A 17,432-nucleotide genomic window follows, 5' to 3' on the forward strand; every position below is an offset into this window, starting at 1 on the left:
ATTTAAAAAAAAAATTCAGATCGGAACAATGTAGAAATCTACAAATGAATTTTCTTCTATTTCAGTACATAGTCCTTTATTATCATTAAATTCTTGCAATTCACAAGATTTAGAAACCGAAATGGGTATCTATCCTAACCTGTTGAACTTTTGTTTTCTACAGCTGGTCTACCACAATGCAAAAAAGCTTGAAAACTATTGATATCATCTCGCCTTTCATCACTGTTAGACAAATGCCATATTAGGGATAAAGATGTTGTTCATTTATTTACAGCCTATGTAGATGCAGTAAGTTTAAATCCAAATGACCTAGTGATCAATCGTACATTCCTTAAGAGAGCAAGAGAAAATCTTCAAGAGATAAAATTGAATTTCATGAATTTAAATTTAGATTTTGTAGTTATCCACTGGGATACAAAGCTACATCCAGATGTAACTGGAAAAAGAACGCCGACAGGATTATCGTGATAGCTTCAGATCCTAATATTGAACAGCTACTCGGAATTCTTTAGATATTTCTTCAGTTGTATACGATATCTTAGATGATAGTTCTTTATTTCTAACTGCTCTAGCTGTAGTGTTTGATGCACCGACTTGCAATACCAACCGTATAAATTGTGCATGCAATTTTTTAGAGCAAAAACTAAACGGTGATATGTTACATTTGGATTGCCATCATCATGCACTTGAAATCGTACTGCAGTGAGTGTCCTTAAAGGAGTTTTTGCCTTCTTAGTTCTAGATCAGATATTCAATTATTTAAGCGCTTCAAAACTTTGTTGAAAGATCTCTATCATTCAGAACTTATAACATTTCAATCAAGTATACATACCACTTAAATTCTAAAAGACGAAGTTGATGACATATTATTGTTCGTAAAAAGCGGAATTGAGAAAGATTACAGAGAATTCTCACAACTTGTAATAATATTTTCTGGTGAATTTCCTCCTACAGGGATATGTTTTCGGCAACCTGGAGCTTATCCCTGAGCCACATGGGTGGCAAAAGGAATTTTTGTTTGAAAGTTTTTATTTTTAGGAAACAGTTGAAATTGACCTTACATGAAAAGAAAGTCCTTCAATGCTGTTTTACAAAGCTGTTTTATAATTAAATGCAGTATGAAGATATGGTTTTTCGCAGCAACCCAATTGAGGCTCCTTTGAATAATATAATATGTCTGAAAAACTAGCAGCGTACAAAATGATGACAAACATGCAGCAGAAGCAGTGATTGGAAAATTGATAAATCCCTTATGGTATTTAGGGGATAAACTAGTAGCTTTATCGGTGATAGATGAAGGAATTAACTTCGAAGATAGAAAATGACTAGTCCAAAAAATGCTTGTGATAAGGAAGTCGTGTCTGATGACTGTTTAACAAATTTCAGATAACAGTAGATGATTTGGAATATTTTTTAGTAAAGATCTTCCTCTTTATAGAATTAATTACGAGTCAATAAAACTGTTTGATAAGTTACAAATACTAAAATATTTTTCCCATTTGATCCTGATTCAAAGCAAAATGAAGGAAGCTATTTAAAGTGAAGAGAGATTATTATTAAAATACTGAAAATTGTGAATAATACAATTGAGAGAGGAGCACATTTAATCGAAGAGTTTCACAACTAATTTACCAAATTATGAGTCACAAAAACAATTGATTTTACAGACTGTCCAAGACTATCGGAAAAAAATACACACTATCGAGATACATTGAGAAAAGCGTACGATTAAGGAACGTTTCTAAAGCATTATATCATTCTTATTCAATGTAAAATCTTTAGATGATATGAAGTAATTAAACAGATTAATTTTAGTGCTACCTCACTGTAAAAATATTTTGCAAACCTAGGAGAAACGATGTACTGGGTCTGAAGTGAAAACTCGAAAATTTGTGGAAAATTATTAAAAGTGTTAAAATTCAACGGCCTAGGGGCATGTGTTATTATTGACCGATCGAGTTCAAATTTTGCACATATTACTTTTTATTATAGTGTCACAAAACTAGGGGGCGTCACTTGTTGAATTCCGGAATTTTTTTTTCCCACATAAATAAGGACCACCCTACTGTATATACTGAATATATGCTACTTGAAAACATGTGAATCAGTTTCACAGCTCTTTTTTTTTTTTTGGTAAGGAAAATGATGATAGTCAAAAGCAGCAGAACTTTTAACTTCCCCCCTCCCCAAATTTCACTTTTGTTGTATTTATGCATTATTTATCTTTCTAACATGTGATCATTGAGAGTTTCTGGCAACATTTCTGTCTCATTACTTTTAATTTTTTTTTTAATCAAATTTCTTCACTAATTCAGTTATTTTAAAAATCATCTTTCATTTTAATTGGTCATACTATTCGGTTGTCTTTAGTTTTATGATATATATATATATATATATATATATATATATATATATATATATATATATATATATATATATATATATATATATATATATATATATATATGTGAATCATTTCAAGTTATTTCATACTCATACCACAGAAAATTTATAATACATTGGCACTCTGATGTAATACATAGAATTTTGAAAAAAGCTAACTAAGCTTTGAAAACGTTTTATTTTGAATTTGAAATTGTTTTTCACACTGCAAAAATTACACAGCAGCACTCCAATCAGCATTAAAAATAATAACAAAATAATCTTTTTTAAACAAAACATAGTTTAAAGTCAAAATTGTACATTTAAATTCAACCATAAATATTTTATTTTTAAATCAACTTTAGAAATTTAAAGAAACATACAAAAATTGGAAGTAGTCATTGTTTTAGCCACAATGTTTAATGACATAAGTTTAATAAATAAGTTTCGATGCACATTCATCTTGGTGCGTATCTTTTCTTCTTTCGAATACGATTTTTGATGGTGACTCGTTGCAAAAGATTATAATCCACATACTCACAGTAGTAATCAGTAAAGTATGGTACATAGAAGGCTCTTAATAATCTGTGAGATCTATAATAAGAAGAGGGAAGATATCAAATAAAATAGATTTAATAATCAATTTTTAGGATAATTGGTTGTAATAATTTGCAACAGCAATGAGCACAAAAAAAAAAAAAAAAAAAGAAGAAGCAAAGAAACACTTTAACATCCATTAACATAACTTTAAAAAATTGTATCTGGTTTCCTTCTTTTTCAAAAGGAAAAAAAATGGTTGAATTTACAAAGATAGTAATTTTTGGTTTTTTTCTTTTTAAGTAAGTTTGAGTTTTGTAAGTTCCTGTACAAAACTCGAAATGGGGAGTAAAATCATTTCAAATCTCTTAAATGACATTAATTGTAGAAGGAGAAAGATCTAATTAGTTTGATTTATTGCTTTCTCTATTTTCAGCCTCTTTTCCATAAAAGTTTCTAAAAATCATTTTTTGAAATTTATTATTTTTTTAATAAATGCTGAAAGATTAAAATTTGAACGTAGGGTTACATATCAGATTTGAACTTTTTTTTTTTTTTTCAAAAGACATGGCCACTTTTTGAATCTGAACTTTTTGTTCCACTTGAAGTTTTTGGGAGAAATTGAATAATTCACAATATTTGTCAATAAAAAGTGAAAGAATTGTCCCATAGTTTTTTTTTTTTTTTTTTTGACACCGTTGGATAGAGCTGCTTTTTTTACTCCAGATCTAACTCGACCTGTGGTTGAAAGTTTAACCCTCTATCTCCATTAGAAAAAAAGTTACAAGCGAATTAAATGAAGTTCAAAAATCTGTTGTCTATTCAAGTTTTCAACCATTTTATTTTGCGTTTCTACAGTAACTCTTTTTGAATCCATTGTTTATTTCCATCTTTCTCATTTTCAATTCTTAAACTTATTTTAGTTTATGTTTCCATGGTTATGCTTTTTAAATCCACCTTTCTCATTTTATTTAAATTTTTAACAGTATTTTAATATCTGTCGTCATTGTTTAGAGGGGAAATTTTGCACGATGTTTTTTTTCTATTATTTAAACCTGATTGTTGAATATACGTCATTTGACACAATTTTTATTTTCAAAGTAGACCGGGCAACGCAGCTAGTTCAATATAATAAAGTGCAAAATCGACATCAAAATTTTATCTATTTGATCCAGAGTTGTCACTAACTTTTTTCAGTACAAGAAAATAGAACTATAAGGCAAAAAAAATATTAGTGGCTTAAAATATTTTTCGCTCTTATAGATCTTCCCACTTCCTTACACTGAAGACAATTCCTTGCAAGTCTAAAATAAGCGCAAGTCATTTTCATTGCAAATTTGTTTTGATCAATGTCTACAGCCAGTGTCATTGATAATCATACCTTTGAGCATTTAAAAAAGGGATTGTTGAAATCACAGTCCAGTCAGAATTTTGAGAGTAATTTGGTTCCAACAATGAAGTATCAGGGTAATTTGAATCCACAATATAGTCACATGCTTTTAGATCCACCTATAAAAATTTACCAAGGATAAATAAAATATATGTTTAGATAATAAATAAAGTAGTTTATAAAGTAAACTCAAAAAAATAAGCAATACATTAACTCAATCTATGAACGCCAAATTGATGAAATAACAAAAAAAAAAATTTTTTTTAGCTTTTCAGGGATAATTAAATTTTTCTCACGAGTGAGTGTAGAAATTGGTTGAATTTCATATAAAAGTAAAACATAATAGACAAGTGCAAAGCCTTTAAGAGGATAATAAATAGAAATACTAACCGGAGAGTGGTGAAAGGCATGCAGGCTGTAAGTCAATAAATGATTTACAAACTGCGCCAGACGTAGTTGCATGTTTAAGATTAGAATTAAAGAATTAAGATTACTTGATTCGTTACATTTACAAAATAGAATATCAGCAAGTGTTCTAACATTTGTATCCAAAAAGTATCAAATGTGCAAGAGACAAATGAATAAATGACGAACAAATAATGCTTGAACTTGAAACTTCATCTCAAACAAACATGTTAAATTTCCACCATTACAATATTATTTTCGCAAACTCCCTTTGTACCTCTCACAGACCCCCAGGAGTTGGCAAACCACCGGTTAGGAAATGATGCCTTAGTCCATCAATTTTAAAATAGGAGTTTGAGAAAAACTATATTATGTTCCTTTTTGGGACTCCTATTTCATGGGGGTGCCAGCAAGTGCGACATTTTAAGAGATTATAAATGCAAGTGTATATAAAGTATTGAATATGAAAAGTAAAATAGCTTCCTAACACCAAAATTTGCTGACTTTGGTTTTGTTGAACAGTTTGTTTTGTTTTTTCGACAAATATTTCAAGATACGTTCTTCAGTTGAACAAAAAACAATTTTTGGAAAAAAAAACAAACTTGAAAACATTAACATTTTCCAAATTTTCGGTCAACCCTTTTAAACAGATGCTAAAGAAATAAATGTTCACACATTCTGCAATAATTTTACTGGTCTGACTCTGAAATGACTGACAACTTCACTGTAATTTGCAATAACAGTAAACGTTTGACAACGGCAAAAGTGCGAGAATTGCTGTTTTCTCAAATTTTCCTAATAGTCGAGAATTAACACTCATTAAAAAAAAGTAACATGGCTACAAAGAAAATTTAACCGATATTAATTAAGAAATAAAAGCAGCAAGTAACAAAAATTGTAACAGCAAAATCAAACCCTTCACAAAAACTGGTTGAAGAAGGAAATCCTTTTTGCGCAAAGGAATAAAAATTCGACGTTTTTTAATATAGGTATGTTCAAACCATTTGATTTTTCTACTTTTTATAACATTTATGTTCAAAAATAGCAGCACAACATTCTCGATTTTTTAAAAGAAAGTAGGGGTCTAAAACAATAGCGGGTTTCCGATTTTTACTTGAATTTCCTTTAAAAAAAGGGGGGTTGACTTATATATACATGGCATTTTTTCATAACTGGCATTTAAGCAGTTCTTTGATCAGAAATAGCATGTTCCTGATAACAACATTCATTATTACGCAAGAAGTGGTTAGGGGTTGAAATGCTTTATTTGATAGTCCTGGTTAAGAAACTAAGTTGCTCATAAGTAGAGAAAGACTTTAGTTTATAAAAATATATGGAATAACAATAGAATGAGCATTTTAAGAACGAAATCCATAATTTTTCTTTTTGAGATTCAACTTCATTTAACTGAGATTAACTTTAAAGTTTTACTAAAAAATTATTCAACAATACCATATTGCATTTTTTATAGTCACAAGTACAATAATCTTAGAACCTTGATAAGGTACTTTCAAGGTAAACTTTTAAGAGAATATTATAATCAAATAATCCTGAATAAAGTATGAAGTGGAATCATGAATGAAGTAAACAAATGAAAAGTGAATAAATTTTTAAATGATCAAAATCACCAACACAACCAATTTAAAACAAAATAATAAATTCAAATTATACCACTTAATTTTCACATTAAAGCTAGAATTGCCTGATACTAGAACGCTTGAGGGGACTGAGCTTTATTCTCAAATTTACTATATCAACTGACAATTCTTTACAGTGTGAAACTGTCAAAATATGTAGAACAAATTCAACACATGAATAAGTATGATATATATAGCTCAACTGCCCATTAATAAACACTCAAAATAAAATGATCCTTGTTCATGAAGAAAGACAAAGCTATACATGTTTTTAAAAATTCATAGCATGCGTTGGTACAACATGTTCAGGTTTTAACTAATTTTTTCTGTTTAAAAATTCATTTTTAGATTAAAAATTAAACACCTAAGTCAAATGTTTTCATTCTGATTTGTAAACAATTTTGATATTTCTACTCAGCATAAATTCAGTACTGATGAGTAACACTATAAGTATTAAACTAATACAGTGAAACTTCTCTGAGCACCCACCTCGACACAATGACAATTTGTTCAAGTCCAATTTTCCAAGGCAGATTTTCACCCCCTCATATTGACTTAACGTTGAAAGTTCTCTAGGAGAGACATGGCAACCCTCTTAGTGATCAAATTTATTTTCCATCTGAAAATTTTCTTCATTTTGCCTCTTTGCATATGTTAATAAATGCATATTTTTTATCTTTCAGACAGTAATGTAGAATCAAGTATAAAGTATATGATGACATCATTTAGCAGACATACCTATGATGACAGCCCCCTACCTTGCACATTTCGAAATGAATTCAATCAGGTCAAATTCAGAGAGCATGCCTATAAATGTACTTTCTTTGGAAATTAACAAAAAAAAAAAAAAAAAATGCATAGGTACTTGCGAAAAAATTGGGATTAATAAAAAGAGAAATCCAAAATTTTATAACACTTAAAAAAAGTTAAATTATTTTTCTTTCCAAAATATGTAATCTTTCTAATAAGTAAAATTCAATATCTTATATAATTAAAAACTGAGCGTATGTACCTATGTAACTATGTATGTCCAAGTTACTTCTCCCAAACGACAATGAACTGACCCTCGAACCAGGTATCGATGGATTCGTAATCTTCCCTTCTTTATGTTTGGCTATTTAACAGAATACTCTGATAATAATTAGCAGAGATTTTAATTAAAAACTATTGATTATAAGAATTAGATTTCAACATAAAAACCCCAATATCTCGAAGGCTTTCCTCCATTTAAATTATTATTCGGTGCTTCATCTCAACTTTGTGTAACAATACTTTTATTAAAATTCGTAGCGTGACGAAAATCATTAAATGTGTGTGTGTGAAAGATCTGTTGCCCTTTTCTTCTTGAATGTGAACAAGTAAAATTTTGACTTTTATTTTAAAGGCATTTCCTGCAATCAGGGGATTTAAAATGTTTATATTTTGGATATTCTTCCCAGAATCTTCCGCAAAGTTGACTGATTTTTTTTTTTTTTTTCAAGCCTGATTGTTGAACATGAGGCACTTGACATAACTTTTATTTTTGAGGTAGACCGTGGAAAGTCAGGCAACGCAGCTAGTAAAAGCATTAACAATTGCTTTAAGTACAAATTTCATAATAGTAAAATTTGTTTTAATTTAAGCAGTTTAATGTTGACACTTCTCTCTTAACTAGCGATTTTTCTGGGAATGGTGAGTGGTTGCTCTCGAGATATTTCACTATACATTACTGAGAAGGACAGGGGAAAAGTTTCACATTAAAACCAATGCATGAATTCAATTTGTGGTTTCCATGACAATGAAAAATTTGTCTTACATAACGAGATTTTTCTTCAAGATTTTTATCATTCATGTCTTCAGGAATTATCATAGTGGCATTTGGTAAATTGGAAAATTGCTTTGGCAACTGTCCTCTGAATTCAGATTGTAGAAATCTTAAATTCCAGCTAGAAAATTAAAAAAAAAAGTTATTTAATGCATTTAAATCATGATTTATACATTATTTTGAAGATTATAAAATGTGATTTCTTTTACATAAAGCATACACATAAGTTAATTATACATTTATACTATATTTTTACAAACTGTACTGACATTCTCAATTCTGTAAAACAGTTTAGGGGAAATTAATAAGAATGAACATAAGATTCCTTTTTGTATAGCATTTTCATTAGTTTAATAACTCAAAGCTATTTTTCGAAACCATTGCTGAAAAAGTAATGTAGGCAAACAAACATGAAAGAATCTTCCTGCACATTAATTATTTGTCAGCGCTCAATATTATAGTCAGTGCCAGATTTCTAGTGAATTCTACAAAGACTTTTTATCTAGATTTATCAGAAAAATTATCTCTAGTGCCAGATCTTTAATTTTTTCGAGTTGGGGAAAATCTTGAAAGTGCCACCCTTATCCATAAAGATAGATCCAGCTTGTTTTTTTGGAACAAAGGGTGGGTCATAAGCAGTGGCATACCAAGACAGATGGGGGCCTGGGGCGCTACTCGAAATGGGGGCCTACCTGGTATTAAAACTGAAGTTTCTCAAACTATGTGTACATACCATATATTACAGTAATTATTTTAAGTGGTACATTTTTACATATTTCAGTAGTGTTGGTTTGATTTCAGACACTATTGTAAATACCACTGTAAAACACATGGTTTTAAGTAAAATTAAGTAAATACTATATTTTTAATAAAATTGTGCTTTGTCAGAAAATATCAAAAACAGAAAAAAGTCCTAAAATTATATTGTATCTTAAAAATTTATTGCATCTGAATATCCAAGTACAGTGAACAGAAACGTTTAGGCATTCCAGATTTAATTAATTTTAGGATAAAAATTGGCTTTTACAGAAAAAAAACCCTTTACTATTCTTTTGAGTAAGACACACCAGGGAACTATTTACCTGATAACATCACCTAATCTCAGAGAAAAATATTTTTAAAACATGCTTACCTAAATAAGGATGAAATTCACACGTTCACAGTCTAAATAAAACTTTTCTGCTAGGTCTCACTCACAAAAAAAAAAAAAAAAAAAACGCTCTTTAGGTTCTTCAGACAAAAAAAGTCTGGTGTGACCCTATACTTGCCTGGCGCGTTTGATTGAAGTGGAGAAAACGCTCCGCGCGGCTTTACTGGTAGAATTAAAAATATTTAATGTTCGACAGAAATTAAGACAAAAAATTTTTGCGTATGCGTGGGTTTAACTAACTAATCCGATTTCTAAAGCGAAGAGCGTAATTTCCCCCGATTATCGGACAAAGGGCTAGGAACTATTTCTTTTGCTTGGCCGCAGCTCATTTCTCCATACTCAAGTAAGCTTGAATCGAGTATAGAATGGATGGGAGGAGGTATTATTAGGTCAAAAGTCCCGAAGGATTGACCAATTAGACAACAGTTTTACGCTGTCGAAAGGGGCATAGCAAAAAGGAAGTCCCCTTTGCTTGAGTCAGTAGGGGTCCGATTTGTTCTTAGAAGTTACAGCTTCGGGCAGGAGACGAAACTTAAAACCACAGAACTGCAGCTGGTAAAAAGAAAAATTTATCTGACTGATTTTTCCAACGCCACAAAGGATAGACAACTTCTCATTTAGGAATGGATTTTCTTGGTTATATGTTTGAATTTGGTTTCAAAAATAGTGTATGAATTAAGACTAGACCATCGTAGTCTTAATACACAAAACAAAACATAAAACAGATATTTTAGCTGTACTGTAATGATCAAAAATTATAAACGTGCATCTGTTATGCATTAGTTTTCTTTTATAAATTGTTTCAAAAAAAAAAAAAAAATGCATAAAACTTCGCTGAAAGTACTTAACAAAATAAAAGCAAATGATTTTTATAGGTTTAGTTAATTTAAAAATTTGGGGCACCCATTAAATTCGTGGTCCTAGCGCTCATGTGCCTTTGTACACTAGGATGGGTCACTATGAAAAAAAGTCATATTTAACAAAATTTATGATATATACTCGCATATATAGGTAACTGATTAATATTTCTAATCATGATGTATATGACAGATCTACTGGAAAAAATAAGATACAATTTCGGGGCTTATGTCAAAGCGGGGCCTGTGGGACATAATTTGCCCTCTCTTTGTTTAGGCATGAGTCACTGAGAAAATATTCATTCTACATAAAAAGTCAACTTTTTATTTATCTAAACGATGACATAAGGCACGTCTGGCGAAAAAGAAAACAAATTAAAATTTTGGGGCCTATGTCAAAGCGGGGCCTGGGTATCATAAACCCTCCATTGATCCCGAAGAGGTATTGATTGTATCCCTGAACAAATATTTGGTCTTTAAAAAAATTATGATTTATTAAGCCAACTTGTTTAAGCATTCAAACCAAGATATGCGACAATATTGGTGAAAACCAAAAATTGAAATTTGGGGGCCTATGTTAAAGCGGGGCCTGGGCGGACCGCCCCCCTTTGGTACGCCACTGGTCATAAGTGTCATTTTTGGGCATAAATAGGGGCTGGGACAAATGTTTCAAAATGAAAGCTCCCCAAACTCAGCTACCTGTGGTAACTTGTTGGGGGGGGGGGGGGTCATGACCTCCCTCTGCATCTGCACCAGCTTATCTATCTTCTTTAAGTTTTTATACCAAGTTACAATGAAAAAAAAAATAAATAATTAATAAATAAACAGAAATAGGATGAATTTGCCACCTCCAGAACTTACCACCCATGGCAAGGGCCCTGGTTTGTTCCCCCCTTAATCCAGCACTGAATGTCTCACAGCAGTATAATTATATACAGACAACCTTTTCTGTAGATTCTGTGAGTTTATTCACTGCAGAATCCAATAACGGTACTTTATAACTCTAAAATAATTAATATTCAGGGCAAATACCGCATCTGAGACACTCAAAACAGAAATCAAAGGACTAACAATTTGATGATTGTAATGACTTTTCCACAAAATAAAAATATATACAAAATCAAAGCTGTATGTAAGTTTCCTTACTTTAGTGGCAAAAAGAAACTTGATGGGAACCTATACCATTCTTTACCAACACATACATTAACTGGGTATTCAGGTGGTAGAGGATGTATGTCTTGATCAGTTGAAATTCGACCCAGTTCCATGTATGTTTCAATTGGAGCTCTGTAACCTATAATTACAACACAAAACCATTTTTAACTGATGTGTGTTTGATCAATCCAAGATACTTACTAATTTTTTCCATTATTTAAAGAAGAAATATATATATATATAATGCAAAATTATGTCCATTTAAAATAAACTTGAGAGTCAAATTTTAACACTAAAAATTGTTGGATGTCATAAAAAGTTAATGAGAATTTTTAACTTGCCACATGCTTTTCTGTTTTATTTTATTCATTTTGCATCAAGTTAGAGAATGTTTAACTCATAGCCTAGTCACTAAACTAAAAAAAGAAAAAATCCCATCATACATTGAGCTTGTTATTTTAACTCCAACTGTGAGCAAGTAAACTGAAATCATTACTTTCGTTACAAACAACATTAGATTTGACATATAGTCATGGCCACCATGAAGTCAAAAAGTTAAGTGTGTGTGAGGGGGTGGGTGAGTTTTGTTGTCTCGCAGATACTGTATGCCAAGTTTTATTATTATTATTGTTATTATTTATCTTTAAGCATGTTATCAGCTACACATTTTTTACAAATAGCAGTATCCTTTTATAAGATAACCAAATAATCACTTCATTTGATCTGAAAGTAAATATTATTTTGAACAACTAGGAATAAACTCACACTTTTCCATTTTTAACAAATTAATAAAATTTAGAATATAACTAGTAATTCATTTATGATTACCTTCTTCTAGACTTTCAAATCAAAAAGACCGGTCAAGAACAAACAGAAAAAATACAACAAAAATAATTAACTTAAGTGAAATAAATTTACATTAAGATAATGGAAACATTTTGTCTACATGAAATAAATGCCTTTTATACAATTACCGAAATTGTAAGTTCACCATTTAACTGCAATTACAATTGAATGACAAAACAGTAATGGTTATTATTTAAACAAATTACCTTTATATAATAATGTAGTCCGTGACAATGATAAAATAACATAAACGATGCAGAATGCAATTGAAATCCATTTTGTGTGGTCTAAAAACTGTAGACATTTTGTTTTAATGAAGGAGTCCAACATTTTCTGAAAAAATAAAATAAAGCTTGGCATTAAAATGCATGTCATACAAAATGTAGCAATGTATTTCATACAAATAGAAATATAGAAAAAATCTCATAGCAGGGAATACCAATACAACAAAATATCCATTTCAATTAAATAAATGCCCATTCCCGTTTTAATTATCAATAAATTGCATGAATCTAATTACCAAACACAAAATTTGGGGTCCCTTGAAGTTCCTTGTAACGAGATTTCATTGTACTAAAACATCTCTTAGATTCAATTTTGAAAATACCCTATGAACAGAATTACCCATAACGTACGTATACGTATTTCCCCATATGATACGTATCCATTTATACAGAATATTACTTGGAGTTAAAATTTTAAATTTAAAAGAAAAAGACATGAGTTGAGTCAAATGGCAAGACCTTACTTCTTTGAAATAGAATTACAAAATTATTTTATTCTTCTAAAAGGTAATTTGAGAAGTTTTCTTTTTATTATTATTATCATTATTATTATTATTATTTGCGTAGATATACCTTAAGAAAGACAATTATTACTATGATGAATGAAACTACAGATTCAAGCTTTTAGTTAAGTAAATATATTTGTGCTTTTTAAAAAAAATTCCTTTTAAATGTTTTCTAATGTTAACATTGTTTCCTTTTTTCTTTCTTGTGCATACACTTATGAAAACATAACCATATATAATATAAAAACACAAACACATCAACTAAGGCTTCAACAATATTTAAAAAAAATGATACATTTTCATATGACAACAGAAAGTGAAAAGATAATACAAAGAAAAAGGAGCCAATGAAAAGAGAGAGAAAAAAAGAAGAAAGTTAAATTAGCTTGCCTGTATGGTATCAACAGTGCAGGCCCCAGCAAGACAGATCATTGGATAAATAGGGAAGAGGAACCTTTCTTCCTACAAGAAAATCATCACCAAGAATTCTGAAATATTAGAATTCTCAAATAAGCAATGCACAAAGAATATTATACAAATAAATAATAAACATCTTTAAATAGAACATACACAACTCGTAATGATAGATTTGCTTGAAATAATTGAATTTGAGAAGGCACAAATTAAAAAGTTCAAATTAAAATATATATATATTTTAATCTCTTTTTGAATAAGTTTCACGAAAAAGGATCATTATCAAGGAGAATTATTTTTCTCCATTAATAACATGAAAAATGATTCCATGCTTCAAAAGTTGAAAATTGCTAAAAATTGCCCAGTTCTTCCCAAGTTGGTACAAAAAAACAAAAGTCCTGTAATGATTAAAAAAAAACAATAAATAAAAAAAAAGGTTAACCACTTAACAATTGAATAATTTTCAAGAAAAGCGTCATAAAAGTGTATTTTTTTATTTGAGAAAATTATATAAAAATAAGTGTACAAACATGTACATTCAATTTTTAATTTTTGATCTTTTTCAGATTAAAATTTTTAAAAAAATTTAAATTTTATGAAAAGTTAACAAGCAAGCACCGAAAATTTAAGAAATTCGGCTTTTAAACATTAAATATAATTTTATTAATCTTTTGTGTACTATAAGTAGGTTAGAGGAGGGAGGATTGGGACACTTTTCACATAAATGATTCTTATTCATAATCCTCTACTTATACATAAATGCAAAAGCTCACACAATAAACTTGCATACTATAATTTTAAAAATATACACAATGTTTAAACATTTTATTATTTTCACACTTGACTAATTACAAATTTCAAGAATTTTGTCCCATTCCTCCCTCCTGGGTGGGAGGAGTGGGACACATTTGAAAATTACAGAAAAATTAGTGAATGTCATAATTAGAAAGGTCCACATTGAAAGAAAAACAAGACTGTGCTCTGCTGGTCCCACCAACCAATTGTGGTGGCGGTAATTTCATGATAATATCTGTTTATCTATAATGCTACATTCATCCTGTTGAGGAAAATTAAAATTTCCTTTCAGGTCCTTTCTCATAAATTTTTGCATTGTAGCTTTCAGTATCATAAATGTTCTCTACCCTTGCAACATAGTAAACAATTGACCGTTTGGTAAAGAATTTGACAAGCACAAATTCATTTTCTCCTATGTTAGGTTTGTCTTCCATCCAGTCAATCTCTTGTGCTATTTCCACGTCATCATGCATATGAGGATAAAATATTTCTTCATCTGAAGTGTCGTGTAAAGAAATTGACCCTTCACTATCACTGGATTCATCTTTAAACTCAAATGTTTTTTTTTTACTTTTAGTTTTTTTTTGTTTTTTTACATACAGGTTTTAGTTGATGCTTTTTTTTCTAGTCTGGCAGCTTCTGCTTCTTCAATTTCTATCGTCTCTGGGGTATCTGTCAATATCTTTGTTCGTCCTTTCTTCTTTCCTTTATTTTTCTTCAGGGGATTCCTGGGTTCTGCTTTGGGAAATGGCCGTATGTCTGCAGGACTAAGCAACAAAATATGAGATGAGGATGGCATGCTAACAACGATATTAACAGGATTGTCAGGTGGGTTAGATGGTGAAGGAAGACAACTACTGTTATTATCATTATTTACCGGCAAGGGATGGTCTGTAACATACAATGTCAAAAACTCTTCATCTCCGAACGGCTCGCTGTTAAATGGATATATTCCAGGTTTTTTAAACCCGGAAGTAATATTTTTTGGTGTGAATGATGCCTGGTAGGAAATCCCAACAAGCTTTGCTGTGTGGTAGAAGTTAATAGTTTTTCCCGGATTGTTTATCAACCAATCATTGCAAGCTGCATTATACCGGTTTTTAAATGAGGAATATACCGATATATCTAGTGGTTGAAGCCTATGACTGCAATGAGGCGGAAATGTTAACAAAAAACACCATTGTCTCTTGCCTTGTTGATTATTTCAACTGTAACATCGCTGTCATGGTTGTCCAGTGTTAACAAAATTGGATTATCTTTTGAACTGTTGGTTTGGTGAATTATATGGCCCAGTGCCTTATGTTATTATTAAGGGGAGTTTGCGATTTGCTTATTCCTGCTGACAAAGGGGAGGAGAGGTCAAAAATTGATAAAAACATGTTTACGTAATATTTGAACAGCCCCTTTACAGAAGGGACATATTTATGGGGCATGTCCCATTCCTCCCTCTTTGGAGTGTCCCATTCCTCCCTCTACACATTGCTTCTAAAAATTAACTTGTCACATAAACCATGCCGGTTTTAGATTTAATTAAATTGCAGATAAGCATACATTATATACTTAAAATTACAATCATAATATATTATGTTAGTTTTACAAATTACATAAATAAAGAAATAAAACTAAAAATAGATTAGAAACTTAGTTTGGAGGTGATAAATTTAACTTTTTCCAACTATTAACTGAAACTTCCTGCTGGATAAACTCCAAGTATGAAACAAAAAGAAGTTATAAACAGGCCCTCTAGTGGTCAAACTGACAATAAAATAAAGTGATTTATTTTGCCATAATTTTAGCTGTCCAACTCCTCCCACTGTCCCATTCCTCCCTCCTCTCCCCTAAAGATTAGTAAAAAAAATTTTTTGTGGTAAATTTCAAAGCATGAAATACAGAGGCCAACGGCACAATCTGGACAGTAGTACCGAATTTAGTTCCTGCATCTCTGCAATTACATTTAAAATCTGCAATTACTTAAAATGGACTGGTGCTAACATCTGGTGCATAAAAAGAGAAATAAAATGTATTCCGGGGAAAAGAAATGAACTGATTTTAATCGATTTGTTGTGTTAATATTGTACACCCCAGCACGGCAATATCACAGGAGCGAGAAATGGAGGTCGGAACCCCAGCCCATCATTTTCACGTGAGCGAGAGAGAAGGGGTTAAAGAACCTAATACTTCTTTCTACATCTAAAGGACATAGATTGAAGTTAAACCCAGTAAAAAGGGATGCTTACCTCCAACCTCATAAATACCAAAAAGCTCTTAAATTTGATTTTTATTCCAGAACTATTTCTGTACATTATACAGGGGTGATTGTGACTCCATGAAAAAAAATACCTGAACTTTTTGTTCTCCAAGAAGAAAAAGTGTTTTGATGGGCATATATATATATATACACATTATGTATCTGCAGGGGCGGCAAATAGGAGGGGCGAGAGGTGGTGGTCGCACCCCCAAATTTTTTGAGCAGAATGATAAAAAATGGGTAAATTCAACTTTTGTAAATCGCAAACCAAATATTCATTTTCAAAAATCTCTCTAGAAAAGATAAGTGATAAACTGTTTTATTTCCTGAATTTTCAAAAGTACACTTCTTTTATTTTTATGTAAAAAAGCTAAATGAATGTAAAATCTAAATGCAAAGTCAATTTAAGGAAACAAAACTACTAAAATTTTAAATAAAGATTGAAAATATTAAATAATAACACTGGTTAAACTAAGTATGCTGTTTATTTGCTTGCTATTCAATTTTAAAATGAAAATAAATTATCCATTTTGAGATAGAAACATCAGAATTTTGAAAGATTACTTTACAATATACAAAAAGAGAACTGGAAACAAATTTTTAACACTACTTTTTTTACACCTTTCATCCTTCTATTTTATTTAAAAAAGCACAAAGGTTTTTTTTTTTTGTGTGTTTGTTTGTTTATTTCTGGTTTTGAAGAAATATGAAGGAGGAGAACGCTTATGTCCTGTTGCAGAAGTAGTTGAATTATTTGATCCACTTCCTACAAGAGAGCTCAGAACTCTGTGAAGCTGGCACAATACTTGAAGAAGAGGCATCTAAAGTAGATACTTTTTTTTTTTTAGTGGCTTCCAAAATACTAACTGAAGCAGATTTAGTAATAGCAGAAGAGGAAGTTGAAGCAGATATGGTGGTATTCTTGTAGATAAGAGAATCTTGATAAATAGATCAGGGATGTACGAGATTCAGTGATTATATCATTTATGAAATTGAAAGTGCCCTCAACAGTCAGCCCATGA

The 17,432-nt window shown here is 30.6% G+C and overlaps 1 protein-coding gene across 1 annotated transcript in view; it reads right to left on the reverse strand.

The window, feature by feature from the left end:
• Window positions 1-2,574: 2,574 nt before the first annotated feature.
• LOC129217089 (alpha-1,2-mannosyltransferase ALG9-like) overlaps window positions 2,575-17,432 on the reverse strand; it is a 33,484-nt gene continuing 18,626 nt past the window's right edge. The window contains exons 12-18 of the mRNA XM_054851338.1: window positions 13,336-13,415; window positions 12,744-12,777; window positions 12,370-12,457; window positions 11,309-11,456; window positions 8,147-8,276; window positions 4,301-4,428; window positions 2,575-2,976 (exon numbers count right to left, since the gene is read on the reverse strand). Coding sequence (XP_054707313.1) covers window positions 2,841-2,976; window positions 4,301-4,428; window positions 8,147-8,276; window positions 11,309-11,456; window positions 12,370-12,457; window positions 12,744-12,777; window positions 13,336-13,415 — 744 coding nt within the window. The 3' untranslated portion in view covers window positions 2,575-2,840. The remainder of the gene's footprint in view (window positions 2,977-4,300; window positions 4,429-8,146; window positions 8,277-11,308; window positions 11,457-12,369; window positions 12,458-12,743; window positions 12,778-13,335; window positions 13,416-17,432) is intronic.

Source organism: Uloborus diversus, chromosome 2, assembly GCF_026930045.1.
Source record: "Uloborus diversus isolate 005 chromosome 2, Udiv.v.3.1, whole genome shotgun sequence".
NCBI classification, from domain to species: domain Eukaryota; kingdom Metazoa; phylum Arthropoda; class Arachnida; order Araneae; family Uloboridae; genus Uloborus; species Uloborus diversus.